The 16,016-nt window shown below is 41.6% G+C and overlaps 1 protein-coding gene across 22 annotated transcripts in view; it reads left to right on the top strand.

Moving 5' to 3' along the window:
• PPP1R12B (protein phosphatase 1 regulatory subunit 12B) overlaps positions 1–16,016 on the top strand; it is a 205,930-nt gene that overhangs the window by 55,892 nt on the left and 134,022 nt on the right. For all 22 annotated transcript variants that reach the window (XR_011434255.1, XR_011434253.1, XR_002805100.2 and 19 more), the window contains 4 exons: positions 4,620–4,738; positions 13,122–13,281; positions 14,604–14,748; positions 15,775–15,849. Coding sequence is in view for 18 of the 22 variants with exons in the window: in XM_070255901.1 (XP_070112002.1) it covers positions 4,620–4,738; positions 13,122–13,281; positions 14,604–14,748; positions 15,775–15,849 (499 nt within the window). In the remaining 4 variants the exon portion in view is untranslated. The remainder of the gene's footprint in view (positions 1–4,619; positions 4,739–13,121; positions 13,282–14,603; positions 14,749–15,774; positions 15,850–16,016) is intronic.

Consider the following 16,016-nt stretch of genomic DNA (forward strand, 5'->3'; position numbering starts at 1 on the left):
TTAAAAAAAATCAGTGCTTAGTACAAATTAAGGTGGAGCATGCCTGGCCCGCTGATCACAGTGCTCGTGTGGCTGATGGCAGGAGTGAGCCTGTGTGTATGGGACAGAGCAGAGGCAGGGATCGGCATGTGCTCTCACGGTAGCGAGTGGTGTTTATCAAGACACACGTAGCTGCTAACCCCCATGACAGCTAGTTGCCCCTCCCTTGGGCAGAACAATCCTGACCACGTGGTGTCTGGGGCATAAGAGGTACTAAATAAATGTCTGTTGAATGAAGGAATGATCAGGCAGATTATTTTTAAATAGGAAAGAGATTTGGCAGTTGAAACATCTTTAAAATGAGGCAACTGGGTGTATTCTAGAGGAGGGTAAATTTAGATTGGTAAGGTAAATTCCCTATATGAAATCATGGTGTTCTGTGGCCCTTGGAAAATCAGATTGCTGGTTTTAAGGCCCTTTTTAATGTGATTAGCCCTCCATTACATCTCTCTTATTCAGCAGACTGCCTGGGGAGCCACGCTGGCCGCTGTGTAGAGGTTTGCCCGGGTTCTTGGGGGAGAGCCTGTGTCTCTGGCCTGCTGTGGGCCAGGGAAGCTCAGTGGGAGAAGCAGACAGAGCGGGCTTCGGAGCCAGGGGAACAGCAGGCAGCAGCACTCGCGTTCAGCTTATTCAAAGAGTGGACGGCTGGATTGGCCCGAAAGCCAACAGAAATGAGCAGTGCCTTTTCCTCCGTCTTGGTTCTTCACTCTGTTCTCATTCAGTAAAAGTCAGTCGTCTCTTCATCCCCGGGGCACCTCCTTTTCAGAGTCTCACGGGAAAGGCCCTGGTTCTCAGCCTCACCCCCACTGCCAGCATTCCGATGCCTCAGAGTCAAGGCAGCCTCCCCATAGATTTCGATGTTTACTTTAAAAATTTATCTAAGAAACATTTACAGAACATATTAGCCCCTTGTTATTGATACTTGATTATTTGTTCAGGTGGCTCGTTTGTGATTTTTGGCTACCGAATCTTGTAACATTCAAAGATTTCCCCTTTTTTCCGTTGAAAGGTAACAAGCAGAGCTCATGCTTAGAATCGGGGTCACTTGTGTTGGCATCGTCCATGGAGTCTGTTTTTCTTCCCTTTGTGAAGCTGAGTACAGAGAATGATTATAAACACTTTTTCACAATGGTTTCTCTGATTCTTCTTATGGATGGACACAGTTCCTTTGGAAATAAGTTCAAACTTTAACAATCTCTTGCCTAAATAAATATTACCTTGAATGAAATGGATCGCTGAGAGTTACTATTTCCTTATACAATGATTACTAATTAGGCGTATGAAGATCTGACCAGGAGAGAGATGATCCAGACCAGAACCCGTTGTGGGAATGGGGTGGTGTAGGGATGGCCTTTTCAAATTTATCAGTCATTACGCTTGTCTTATTAGACGGGGTTTGACCTTCCCATCGTTGTGTTTTGTTTGCAGCATGTAGTGGTGTTCTCCATGCCATGGAAAGAGCCTCCTTGCCTGCTTTGTTCATTTTGGTTGCTTTACCTCTGGGTCTGCCAACAGTGTTAGATAAGATCAGCCGTTGGCCATTTTGTCCTTTTCTTTTTGTATCTTAAAAATCTTAAACTTTGCACTCTTATTCCCAGAGTCATTAGGAATTCTAAATTTGAAGGGAGTGGGAATGAAGAAAAAGGCAAACCGGCTTTCCAGGAAGAATCCCAGTGCCTGCTAGTTCCTGGTTCGTGATGACCTTTCCTGTCTCATTTTTAAACTCAGTAGGATATACGTTTAAAAAGAGGTTTAGAGGCTGTTTTTTCCTCATTTTAATTTGACTTCAGGCTTATTGCTTAGTTAGCTACATGTTTTATATTCTTATTCCCAATATGTGTTGAACATAGAAGCAGCAGATCGACCCAAGGGCACAGCATTTAATTTGACTTTATAGTTTACTGGGATGCTAATTTATTCTGAGTTTTTAACGCATTTCATTTTCTCTCTTCCTCCCTTAGAGGAGTAGCAAAAAGACCTAAGATCAGTGATGGGTTAGGAAGGCTTTATTTTCTAGGGGCATAGTCGTTGAGCTAATGGACATTTCTGAGCCACTGGGTAACTATAAAGATTCTCAGGGGTAAAGTAAATATTACTTCATAGGTTGATATTTATTCTTATTCAGGGAAAAGTGTAAATCTAAAGAGATTTTTCCCTTTTTTCCCCCTAAAAATGGCTTAAGAAGGTAGCCTTAACTTAACAATAATCGCTTTCTGATTTATGGCAAGCCAGATCACTTTCTAGAAATGAGTCTTCTTGATCATGAGCCTAAGAACATGTCAGAAAAGGGAAAAACAGGAGCCTGTCTACCCAAGTGACGTTGTGCCTGATCCAGTAAGGGACGGAATAGGTGTCAGAGCAGAGTGGTTAAGGTGTTTCATTTATTTCAGGCAATATTTGTGGAGTGCCGAGAGAAAAGAGGAAGTGTCAGATGTTGGGGCAATGACAGTTGGGGGAAGACACGGTTGTTGCCCTAAAGTGGCTTTCCGCCTGGTGGGGCGGCTGTGTCGAGATACAGTGTGTGTCATGACGGAGGTCCAGAGTTAGTGCTCGGGGAGGGAGGGAAGAGTGGAGTAAAGAAACGAGAGAAAATTCACTTGACGAGGACAGGCAAAGTCTTCATGAAGCAAAGGCTCCATTTTAAATGGACCTTGAAAGATATGAAAAGTTTCTAGAAGGGAGAGAAGGGGAGTGTGTTTCATCCAGTTGGAGGAAGCTGCTTGAGCTGTGGAAGAGAGCTGGGTGAAAGTGGGACATGTTTGGGAACAGTAAGAGGTTCAGTTTGATTAGAGTATAGGGTATAGTTCAATCCAGGCAGCATTTATTGGGTGCTAACTGTGTATATTAGTTGCATTTTGATTTCTCAGGGTGGGGGGTGTAGTTGAATGCTCCTTGGGCCTGAAGGAGGGAACCGGAAGAGAGGAGCTATTGCTCATGTGGAAACGAAGGGGCAGTTGATGGACAGAGGACTGGTGCTCAGTGGAATAAGAATACAGAGAGGGAGTGAGCCTTAGAATCGAAAGTCTGTCTTCCTCTGAGACTGTGAACGAAGGGAAGGAGGGGGAGGGGACAGCTAAAAATTAGATGGATTGTGAATGCCTTTGCCCTTTATATATGTGGAATTGATCTGTAAATTTGAAACATTTATTTAGGCTCTATTATATTAGGTACTAGGCAATGAGAAAGCAAAAACATGGTCTTAATCTAGTCTTTGTTGATTCTTTCTCCTCTGCCAGCTCCTTGAATACAGTGGGCATATATGGATTATCTTTTTAAAATCTCCTACAGTGTCTATAACATAGTAGCTTAAATATAGTAGGGGGCCAGTAAATGTTTACTGAATTGTTGAATGGTTGAAATCTAATGTAAGTAGTTATTCTTTTCCTTTTAAATACTTTTAAGTATTTGATAGAGCTCCCAGGATTATTGGGATTCTCATTGGCCCAAAAGTAACTTGATCTAGTGAAAAGATGAGCTATATCAACTAGTTTAGATGAACTAGACTTGAGATTAAAAGTGTCTGCCATTGGCCACCTATGCAATCTTAAGAAAATTAGTCAGTATGTAGGACCCTCAGTTTCTTCAAGTGGAGGTAATACTACCCACGTTGCCTGCTTCATAAAATTCTCTAAGACTCATTCTATAAGTTTATGTGAAAGTACTTTAAAAATTAGAAAGGATCCATGTCAGGTGTTGAAATGATCAGACCTTTCTTCTTCAGGATCAAGTGTTGTATTTTGATATAGAATCTAACTGTTGATTTCTTCAGTGATTCAGTCTCCTCTTAGTCTGTAGATTTCACGTAGATGGTTGGTTGAAGGGAGAGTTCTGTGGAGGCATAATTTAGGCAGATTCCTGCAATTTTAGTTCATCCTTTTCTTTTCACACCACAGCACTACTTAATGTACTGTGATGTGGCGTTGGGGAGGTTTTCGTGAGAATTACTTGTTTCCGTGTCTTTTAAGGACTCTCATTCTCAGTGTTACAGGTGTAGTAAGTCCTTTTGGGAACCTGTGTTTGGACCTCAGCGATGGTAGATGAAAGTCTCTTGCTATCCGCTGGGAGTGAGAGGGTGGTGGTTAGGAATATGCGTGTGAAAGAAATCCTATTTTTTTTAAGATTTTAATTCTTTTCCTTTTCCTCTCCAACCCTCCCACTCCCTCCCCCCAACCCCGGTATGGTACATAGTTGTATATTCTTAGTTGTGGGTCCTTCTATTTGTGACATGTGGGATGGCGCCTCAGCATGGCTTGATGAGTGGTACCATATCCGCACCCAGGATTTGAACCGGCGAAACCTTGGGCCGCCGAAGCGGACACACGAACTTTACCACTTGGCCTTGGGCCGGCCCCAAGAAGTCCTGTTGGTTGGCGTTGCTCTTGTCAGGGAATAGAGGAGCTTCCACTCCTAATTTTTGAAGGCTAATGGAATTAGAAATTAATAATTTGAACACTTTATCTGGGACTATATTTAAAACCCCAAAATAGACGCCTTGCTCTGTATCGAACCCCAAATGCACGAGTGTATGTTGATATTAGACTGAACAGGGATATTATTGATCCTGGATTGTGTCTGCACAGGTATTTCATTAACCATGGAGCTGATGTGGGTATTGTAAATAGCGAAGGTGAAGTCCCCTCTGACCTTGCGGAAGAGCCTGCCATGAAGGATCTTCTTCTGGAGCAAGTGAAGAAGCAAGGTAACCTAAGGCATTGGGGGGCGGGGGGCGGCCAGGAGAGACTCTCAGATGTTTCCACTTATAGAAAATAATCCATTTGCTGTATGGAGCTTTTCATTCTCATATGATAGGGGAGGGTTAGATCTGTCTGCACAGGATTAGTCATCGATTATCAACATCATGTATCTTAATAACTCACGTGAAAATAGGCCACATGACAAAAGGATGACCAGTCATTCCTTATCTCTGCCATTCTGAGGGTGTATACCCATTGTATATTTAGGAGTGAACTGATTATTCTTTGATGATACAAATTACACTGATGAGGAGCATGAACATTTCTTACCACGTGTACATGGTGTTGGATTTTGCTACACATTGTAAAGCCCAAAGAAAGGATGAGATACGGTGTAAATTTGAGTTTTGCCAAAATCTGTATGACTTTGTGTGTTTTCTCTTGATGAGAGCTGAAAGTGGTGCTGCCATAAAAATAGACACCTAGACCAATGGAATAGAATAGAGAGCCTGGAAATAAACCCATGCATATACAGTCAACTAATACTTGACAAGGGAGCCAAGGATACTCAATGGGGAAAAGATAGTCTCTTCAATAAATGGTGCTGGGAAAATTGGATATTTACCTGCAAAAAAATGGAAGTGGACTCCTAGCTCATACCATACACAAAATCAACTAAAAATTGTTTAAAGACTTAAATGTAAGACCTGAAACCATCAAACTCTTAAAAGAAAACATAGGGAAAAAGCTCCTTGACATTGATCTTCGTAAGGATTTTAGGATGTGACCCCAAACCACAAGCAACAAAAGCAGAAGTCAACGAGTGAGACTACATGAACTAAGAAGCTTCTGCACAGCGCAAGAAACAATCAACACAATGAAAAGGCAGCATGTGAAGTGGGAGAGAATGTCTGCAAACCACATGCCTGGCAGAGGGTTAGTCTCCAAGCTGTGTAAGGAACTCATACAACTCAGTAGTGAAAAGCCCAAATAAGCCAATTAAAAACTGAGCAAAGGACCTAAATAGACGCTTTTCCAAAGAAGATATTCAAATGGCCGACAAGTACGTGAAAAGGTGCTCAACATCACTGATCATCAGGGAAATGCAAATCAAAACCACAATGAGATATCACCTCACACCTGTTAGGATGGCTATTATCAAAAAAACAAAAGGTAAATACTGGTGAATATGTGGAGGTAAGGGAACCCTTGTGTACTACTGGTGGGAGTGTAACCTGGTGCAGCTTCTGTGAAAAACAGTATGGAGGGTCCTCAAAAAATTAGAAATAGAACTACCATATGATCCAGCAGTTCTACTTCGGGATATGCATAAGAAGGAAATATAATCACTATCTTGAAGAGATATCTGCACGCCCATGTTCATTGCATCAAAGTTTACCAACACGTGGAAACAGCCTAACTGTCTGTTGACGGATGAATAGATAAGGAATGTGTGTGTGTGTGTGAATATTATTCCACAAAAAGGAAGGCAGTTGCCATTTGGGACAACATGGATGAACATTGAGAGCATTATGCTAAGTGAAATAAGTCAGAGAAAGACAAATACCATATGATCTCACTGATATGTGAAATCTAAAAAAACTGAAGTCATATAAACAGAGAACAGATTGGTGGTTGCCAGGGATAGGGGGTGAGGATGGCAGGTGGGAATGGGGATGGGTGGAGGGAATGGGTGAAGGTAGTCCAAAGGCACAAACTTCCAGTTATAAGATGAATAAGTTCTGGAGATGCACAGCATGGTTACTGTGGTTAAAAATATGGTATTGTATATTTGAAAGTCGCTAAGAGAATAGATTTAAAAAGCTGTCACCACACACTCTCAAAATTATAACTAGATGAAGTGATGGATGTATTAACAACCTTATTGTGGTAATCATTTTGCAATATACATATGTATATATAGTCATGCACCACGTAACGATGCTTTGGTCAATGGCAGACCACGCATATGATGGTGGTCCCATAAGGTTGGTACCATAGAGCCTAGGTGTGTAGTAGGCCACACCATGTGGGTCTGTGTAAGTGCACTCTGTGATGTTCACATGACAGCATCCTCTAATGGCATATTTCTCAGAATGTACCCCCATGGTCAAGTGACACATGACTATATATAAAATCACTGCATTGTACACCTCAGACTTCCACAGTGTTTTATATGAATTAGATCTCAAAGCTGAGGGGAAAAGATATTTATGGTTTAAATCTTATTTCACTTTGAAATAAGTGACTGAGTTCTTCTGGTTTTCAGGAATCTCTTTTGTTTCTCAATCTGGAGATAGTTCCTAGTTCACAAGAAGAGATGAAAAGGTGATTTTTGTCTTTTCAGGCCTCGTTTCTCTTATTAGTGCTCGGTATTCCTATGACTTTATGGATTACGCGCTGTCTCTTAGACAGTCACAACCATGAACAGCTGCTGTCTGTGAGATTCATTATATGCCAGGTAGTCTGGGCTGTCTTTTAGGGTTTTTCATCTTGTGTGTGAAAATAGTTTTGATTGCACAGAACCCCTGAAATGATTTCAGTGGTCCCTGGCACTATAATTTGAGAATCACTGGCCTTAATTATCAATCATGTTTCTTTCTAGAGATTGGTACAGTTTAGACTGATGAGGTGTAAGGAAAAGTTCATGGAGGCTTGTCCATGGAAAGAGGGTTCTTCACACCAAGAAGAACCATAGGAATGCCCCTCTCCTTGCCAGCTGTGAATCAATCCATGTGGATCCTCATTTACACCTGGCACCCATCCTGTGACCTGGGGGGGAGCCAGCTTCAAACTGACTGTACTGTGCACGTGGAGAGGAGAGATTAAGACCCTTCAGTCCCTGATGATGCTATGTAACTGCTAGATGGATCCACATGCAAGCCCTCCCTTCTCTGAACTTGTGCAAATGTGGGATGGTGGCTCCAATAGCTAGAGTGGCTTTGAGCTGGGTTTTCCTTTATACTGCCAAATGCATGGATAATGGCACATATGTTTTTGAAAAGCTTATATTTTTATGGATTTCCAGTAGATGACAGTGTGGGTTCCCATAAACCTCCCTGTCCCTTGTGTAAACATCTAGCAATTAAGAGATTAAAAAAAACAGTTAACAAAACTGATAAACATGTCTGTGGACTAGAAACAGAAAGGAAACACAAACTGGGGAATAGGTTCTGAAGCTGAAGCCCTACTGGACTTTGGGAATGGAAACAAATTGACCACGGAGTTTAACTCTTGTGGGAAATAGGAATAAAACGTGGTACATGCATGGCAGGGGAGTGGAGCCAGATACCATGTGAAATGGGTGATGACGTGGGGTGAGGTATGACCTCCAGGAATGGCTGAAGTCTGGAAAAACCTTCAAATGCTTCCTGAACCTGACACTGCTGGAGCGCTTTTAAAATTCTTTGGGTGGTTATTCCCAAACACTAAGGAATGTTCTTATATTTTTATTTCTTTAATTTATCAGATTAGTTTTATAGATGTACTATTTATCATGTTTAAGTCAACTTTTTATTCCTTTTTATCATCTTAAATTTTCTTTAAATTAACTCTTTTTTGTCATTTTAGAGGTAACCTTGATAATATTAAATTTCTAGATAAATTTCTTTTTTTACTATAAAAATAATTCTTTTTATTATTAGAATTTAAAACATACAAAAGTAGACAAAAGTACAATGAACTTCCACGTACCATTACTCCGCTTCAACAATTTATGACTATCTTATGTAGATAAATTCCTCAATTCAGCTATTTTAGGCAGCAGAAACATCAGCCAGCCTCACAGGGAGCACTTCGCTTCAGAGTTCCCACTGAGGTAAGGGAACTGGGCTTTTTTACCCCACACTAACTGGTCACCAGGTGCAGGCTGACCCGGGGAGTGGGTGATTCCTTGGGCAAGGTAGCTCCCTGTATGAGTGTTTGGGTTCCATTGACTGTCTTGTTCTTTAGGATTAAGTGATTTAGGAATCTCACATTATCAAAATAAAGTGACTTTCCTGGTTTGTGTGTTGGCATCGCTCCTCTGGGAAAGAGAACCCGAGGCACAGGTGAAAGTGCTAATACTCTCTTGGGAACTGACAGCTCAGGGAGCGGGACGGTGGGGACAGAGGGACCTGAGGCCAGCAAAGGTGTACAGGTCACGCTGTCTCTGTCACTGCCCCGGGTATTTCGTCTAACCTTGAAGTGTTTGGACAGCTCAGCTCAAAGGTGACGTTAACCAAGAGAGAGAAGAGTGAGGCAGTCGAGGGACTCTGGCAGGCGCAGTGTGTGGTCTGTGCTGTTTGCTCCTGAGTGCAGAAGACTTTCTCTTCTTCCGAGACTGAGTCCGGAGGGCTTCTACAGTTGTGTTCAGGTGTGTTTGCTGTAGCATTTTGGGGATAGTCTTTATTGCTTTATGGGAGTTTCGTTCTATTCTTACTCTGCTATTTTTTTTAATAAAATGAGCGGGCGATGATTTTTTTCAACAGCCTTTCATCATACATGAAGATAACATCATTTTCCTTTTTTTCTTTAATTATATTGATAGATGTTTTTCTACCTCTAAAACTGCATTTCTGGAATAAAGATTGCGCATGCATAGCCTGTTATTTTAAAACACATTGCTGGCCTCAAGTTATTAGTTAATATTTTATTTATGATGTTTGTTTCTAAGTTAAGCTTGGTCCATGATTGTCTTTTATTACTTTCTTCCATCAGTTTGTATTGAGGTTATGTGACCCTTATAAAAGGGTTTGGGAAACTTTCACTCTAATTTAAGATTCTGGAGTAATTTGTATAAAATAGGGACTATCTGTTCCTTGAAAGTTTAGTGAAATTTTTTGAGCCGCAAAATTTTTCAGGGATAGGGGAGATTTTTATAACCAATTCCATTTTTTCAGTAGTTACTAGGTTAATGAAGCATTTATGTTTCTCTTGAAGTATAAAATTTTATTTTTATACAAAATTTTCCGTTTTATTGACGTTGCCAAACTTATTATCATAGAGTTCCTCATAATATTCTGTTATGTTCTTTATATCTCAAGTGTATATGTCTAGTTAAGTACTTTTTTCATTCTCAATATAGTTTATTTTTTACTGAGCTTTTTTTTTATTCCTCAGACTTGCCAGATATCTATTTTATTAGCCTTTTCAAGGAATATTTTTGCCATAATTGGGGAAATTTTCATATGGACTGTATATTAGATGACTTATGGAGTTATTCTTAACTAGTTTAGCCATAATGATGGCATCCTGGTTATGTAGGAGATGATCTTTGCATCTTTATGTCTAAGAGATGTATGCTGAAGTCTTGAGGAATGAAATACCACAGTGTATTGGGGAGGGAGAGAGAGAGAGAGAGAGGGAAAGAGAGAAAACCCAAGCAAATGGGGCAGATTTTTTTCATCAATGCAGTCTCTATCAAAATTCCACTGGCATTTTTCACAAAAATAGAAAGAACAATGCTAACATTTGTGTGGAACCACAAAAGACCCCAAATAGACAAAGCAATCCCAAGAAAAAACAGCAAAGCTAGAGGCATCACACTTCCTGGTTACAAACTATAGTACAAAGCTATAATGATCAAAACAGTATGGTACTGGCCTAAAAATAGACACATACACCAATGGAACAGAGTGGGGAGCCCAGAAATGAACCCTCAAATATACAATCAACTAATATTTGAACAAGAGAGCCAAGAACATTCAATAGGGAAGGAGTAGTCTCTTTAATAAAAAGTGTTGGGAAAACTGGATAATCACATGCAGAAGAATGAAATTGGACCCCTATCTTACAACACTCACAAAAATTAACCCAAAATGGAGTCAAGACTGGAGCATAAGACCTGAAACTATAAAACTTCTAGAAGAAAACATAGGGTAAAACCTCCTCGATATTCATCTTGACAATAGTTTTTTGTATATGACACCAAAAGCACAAGCAACAAAGGCAAAAATAAGTGAGACTACATCAAACTAAAAGGCTTCTGCAGAGCAAAAGAAATAATCAACAAAATGAAAAGGCATCCTATAGAGTGGGAGAAAATATTTGCAAATCATATATCTGATAAGGGGTCAGTATCTAAAATATATAAGGAACTCATACAACTCAACAGCAGAAAACAGTCTATTTAAAAAATGGGCAGAGAGGGACTGGCCTGGTGGCACAGCAGTTAAGTTCACACATTCCGCTTTGGCAGCCCAGGGTTCACTGGTTTGGATCCTGGGTGTGGACCTGTGCACTGCTTATCAAGCCATGCTGTGGCAGGCATCCCACATATAAAGTAGCGGAAGTTGGGCATGGATGTTAGTTCAGGGCCAGTCTTCCTCAGCAAAAAAAAAAAAAAGAGGATTGGTGGCAGATGTTGGCTCAGGGCTAATCTTCCTCAAAAAAAAAAAAAAAAAATGCAGAGGCTCTGAATAGACATTTTTCCAGGGAAGACATACAGTTGACCGACAGGTACAGGAAAAGGTGCTCAACATCTCTAATCATCAGGGAAATGCAAATCAAAACCAAAATGAGATGTTACCCCCTTCCTGTTAGAATGGCTATCATTGAAAAGACAAGAAATAAGTGTTGGTGAGGATGTGGAGAAAAGAGAACTCTTGTGCATGGTTGGTGAGAATGTAAGTGGGTACAGCCACTGTGGAAAAGAGTGTGGAGTTTCTTCAAAAAATTAAAAGTAGAACTACTGTACAATCCAGCAATCCCACTTCTGGGTATTTATCCCAAAGAACTGAAATCAGGATCTCAAAGAGATATCTACACTCCCATGTTTAATGCAGCATTATTCACCATAGCCAAGACATGGAAACAACCTAAGTGTCAGTTTATGGATGAATGGATAAAGAAGATGTGGTGTGTGTAGGGGTGTGTGTGTATATATATGTATGTATGTATTTGAATAAATAATATTCAGCCATGAGAAAGAAGAAATCGTGCTATATACGACAGTAGGGCATTACTTGATCCTGCTATATACGACTTGAGGGCATTAGGCTAAGTGAAATAAGTCAGAGAAAGACAAATACTGTGTGATATCACTATTATGTGGAATCTAAAAAAGCTGAACTCTTAGACACAGGTGGTTTTCAGGGTGTGAGAGATATGGGGAGATGTTGGTCAAAGGGTACAAACTTCGGTTATGAGTAAGTTCTGGGAATCCTATGTATAGCGTGGTGTTATAGTTAACAATACTGTATCATATGCTTGAAAGTTGCTAAGGGATCTTAAATGTTCTAACCACAAGGAAGAAGTGGTAATTACGTGAAGTGATGGAGATGTTAACTAGCTCTACTGTGGAAATCATTTTGCAGTATATAAGTGTGTCAGATCAACGTGTTGTACATCTTTAACTTACACGTTATATGTCAGTTGTATCTCAATAAAGCTGGAGGAAAAAAAGAAATAAAATCAATTGATTACTCTTTCACCCCATCCATCTCCCCAAGTCAGACAGATAATCCTTAGGTAGTTCACAGGTTCCATTTAAGACGTGAGCTGGAAGGGAGCAGACCAGGCACATATAAAGCCTGCTAATGAGTATGAAGCTCTCTGGATGGATACGTTTGCATTTAAGACATTCCTTTTTCTGTATGGTGGGGAATGCCCCACCCCAGCCCCTTTCCACTGGCGCGGATGTAGGAGAGCTGCCGGCTAAAGGGGGGAGCCCTTGGAGAGCCTCCATGACGCTTTGAAGGGGAACACAGTCTGCTTTCCCTTGAAAGTTTTGACTGTGCCTCACCTACTCATCTGCTCTAGATGATCGAACTTCAGGTTGGGGGATTTCCCTACATATGCAGATGAACTTTAGAGGTAGTTTATTTTTTAAAGTATGTGATACCTGACACCAAGATTTTTGATAACAGTCTTATGGTGTAGTGAGTGGACAAGAGCCACAGACGGGGACCCAGGGTGGCAGAGTTCTTGTGACAGCTCTGATGTATTTTGTGGCCTTGAGCAAGGCACCTAACCTTTCTGTGTTTATTTCCTCATCTGTTAAATGGGAATAGTAATATCTGTTCCAGCTACCTCAAAGGACTGTTGGGAAACTGAAATGGTGGAACATGACTTTGAAATGTATAGCTTTGTACAAATAGTATAATATAAAAATAGTGTACCCTGTGGTCTTTATGTTCTTAAAGTTGAAAACAACTTTCGGTGTGTTCCCTTGGTGGATCTGCCATCACAGAATGTTTCACCTGACGGTTCAACCTGATAAACTCCTGCAACATGTATAAACGGCACTGCTCTTCTACACGAAGAGTCAGTTTGATGAATACCCTAATTTGACGACTGAACTGTTACTTGTAGTTATATTCATGATGTGTTTTGAATCTAAAGGAAATATCCTCTCAGATTTAAATGGGCCTTTAGTAATGCTGGCTGTCTGGTATCTGGCTTCTGTAGGCGTTGATCTAGAGCAGTCAAGAAAAGAAGAGGAACAACAGATGTTGCAGGATGCCCGCCAGTGGCTCAACAGTGGGAAGATAGAGGATGTGAGGCAGGCTCGCTCGGGGGCCACAGCGCTCCATGTGGCTGCTGCCAAGGGCTACTCTGAGGTCCTCAGGTATTGTCATTTACATCAGTCAAGAGTCTGTTCAACTGGGTTTTGGAAGCAGGGGGTGAATTAGCATCTCAATTATGATATGTTTCTTTTGTTGTTGTTTTCCTCTGTGATCATGCAGTGTTTTGTTATATGATTGGTCTCCCTCCCTCCTACCATCCCTCTAGCTTCTCACTGACATGTATGATGCTAACAGGGTTGAGCTAGACTGGCCTAATAGGTGACCTTGCATGGTCTCTTCCAGCTCTATGATTTATCGTTAATATCCATGTAACCTCCTCCTCTTCTGATATGTAATACAAGATAGACTTGTGAGCATTTTGGTCCTCTTTGGACAAAGATAATTTCTTTGGACTCATTAGATTAATGATCTATATCATTAATATAGAATTATTGTCTTGAATGTGCAGAGTCCAGCTGGAGTAAGGTAGTCAAACTTATGTCAGGTAGTGTGTTCAGCACATTTCCTCTTTGATCCTGTTACTCTGCCTGTTGCATTTTTCCTGACATCCACACATGCTCTAGGTAGCTCTTGGTGCTTAATGTTGACAGTCTTCCCCAATACGTGGGTTGCTGAGAGCATGTATGTGTAGTTGTCACCAGACTCTTCCCCTGCTTCCTATTCCACCTAACATGGGGTTTCTAGTAGCTGTGGCAAGTGTGTTGGGACACCGTTTCTGCCTGAGAGTGACATTCACATTCTGCTCACTTCTTGGAAGGTGTCTAGAGGCCATGGTGATAACCTCATTCAGCCCAGAGCCATTTAGGGCTTGAGGAGTTGTACCTTTCCTCCTCCTTGCGCGCAGTTAGATTATAGCTTTAGCGTTAGCGAGAAGCACCCGCAGGTGGCTTCTGCAGAGTTGGAAGTGTGAGAGTCTACAGTAAACATATGTTTCCTGGAAAGACCAGCTGAAGCTAGTAAGTAAAGTACCCCAAAAAGAACTGAGTTCTTGTGTTATATGTACTTCTTCCCTTTTGTGCACTGGAAAGTGGAAAACACACCCTGTAACTGAGTTGTGTGGTTTGCTAATTGAATTAGGCTTTGGTTAATCTCAGGTACACACCCTCCCAAATGCTTCTCTTGAATTGGTGTAACATAAATGTGCCTAGGAAATACCATGTGACCTTTTGGAGAGGGTTGATAAATACTATCTGTGATTGCTTCTCAGTATAGTAACTATGAAACCTGAGCTGTGCCTTAGGGGCAGAAGTAATCACAGGGCCCCGGTGGTTCAGAGCCAAAATGTGAAATGTCAATTGGGTGATAGTCTCTTTGCAGAAAACGGTGATCTAGAGGATATTCTTCTTTGTGGTTTTCTTCTTAGACTTTTGATTCAGGCTGGCTGTGAACTCAATGTTCAGGATCACGATGGCTGGACTCCCCTCCATGCTGCTGCACACTGGGGAGTGAAGGAGGCCTGCTCCATCCTGGCGGAAGCACTCTGCGACATGGATGTCAGGAACAGACTGGTTAGTAAGCCTGACCCTCTAAAAGGGTCTCTAGACAAAAGGCTTAAAGTCTCTGTTAAATGCCTGGAGCAGTATACATCACTGGGGCTGTGATTCTGCTCCCGGTGCTGCCGTCTCCCCATCCCATGCCCGTTATCAACACCGAGGTGTCTGCTGTGTCAAATAGAACTGCACTGACCTAGCCTTCTGATTCTATGTATGTTGAAGCCCCTGAAACAAACAAACAGGAAAAAAGATCTTTGCCCTTGGCAAAAATGAGCGTAGGGGAAACCTGATTCTGCTGTCTGTGGTGAGGTATGACAGATTTTCTTTCTTTTTGAATTCAAAGACTTTTAGTAGCTGACCTCTATTCACATCCAGTCTTTAAAAAGATGTTCTAATGACACAGTTCCTTGAGATTGGCTGAACGTGTTGTCCAGCCTCCCTGGAAGCAACTTAGAAGCCCTGGAACGCCTATCCCCGCATCTCCTGAGTTTCTAGGAATCCAGAGACGTGCTGTTTAATTAGTAGGCGTTCGTATATGTCTCACATCGCTCCTGGACCCAGGAATCATTCTCAGATTATGGGTCACGGTCCTTAACTGTGCTGATGTTTCCTGAAGAGATACCCCCCGCCCTTAAAGGGAGATGATTCCTGTGACTTAATCCTTAGTGCATGTGCCCGGACCTCCTTGTGAGGCTTCTAACAGCTCCTTATTGACTGTCTCATAGCAATTCAGACCATTTTAGGACAGGCACAAGTAGAGATTTCAATTGATTATTTGCCAAGAGGCACTAAGCGTTAGAAATGATGTGGTTTCCTCAGTGCTGTTTTATGGACTATAAAGCTCTATATTAAAGGGTTTGCTGTTTCTTCTTCTGATTCCTCTGTGATCTCCGAAGGCGTGATCACAACAGAGTCGATTAGTCAGGGAAGCCGCCGTGGTCGGGGTCAGAGGCATAAAGTGACTATCGAATAGTTCTCTGATCAGGTCGAGTGGTCACTACTTCTTTTTCCTGCTGGTCATGGTGCCCTTTTCTCTGCCAGGGCCAGACACCATTTGATGTGGCTGATGAGGGTCTTGTGGAACACTTGGAGACGCTCCAGAAGAGGCAGAATGTGGTGAGTTGATGCTGTGAAAGCTGTTGTCGCAGTTTGCGATGCACACCAGGCGTCTCAGTCATTTGCTTAGTTCTGTGTGCTGAGAGCTGAGATGGATGTGTCTGCATTCCAGAGACGATCATTGTTCCCCTCAGGGATCATCGGTCTGTTAGAGGAAAATATCCCGA

This window comes from Equus caballus, chromosome 30, assembly GCF_041296265.1.
Source record: "Equus caballus isolate H_3958 breed thoroughbred chromosome 30, TB-T2T, whole genome shotgun sequence".
NCBI lineage: Eukaryota > Metazoa > Chordata > Mammalia > Perissodactyla > Equidae > Equus > Equus caballus.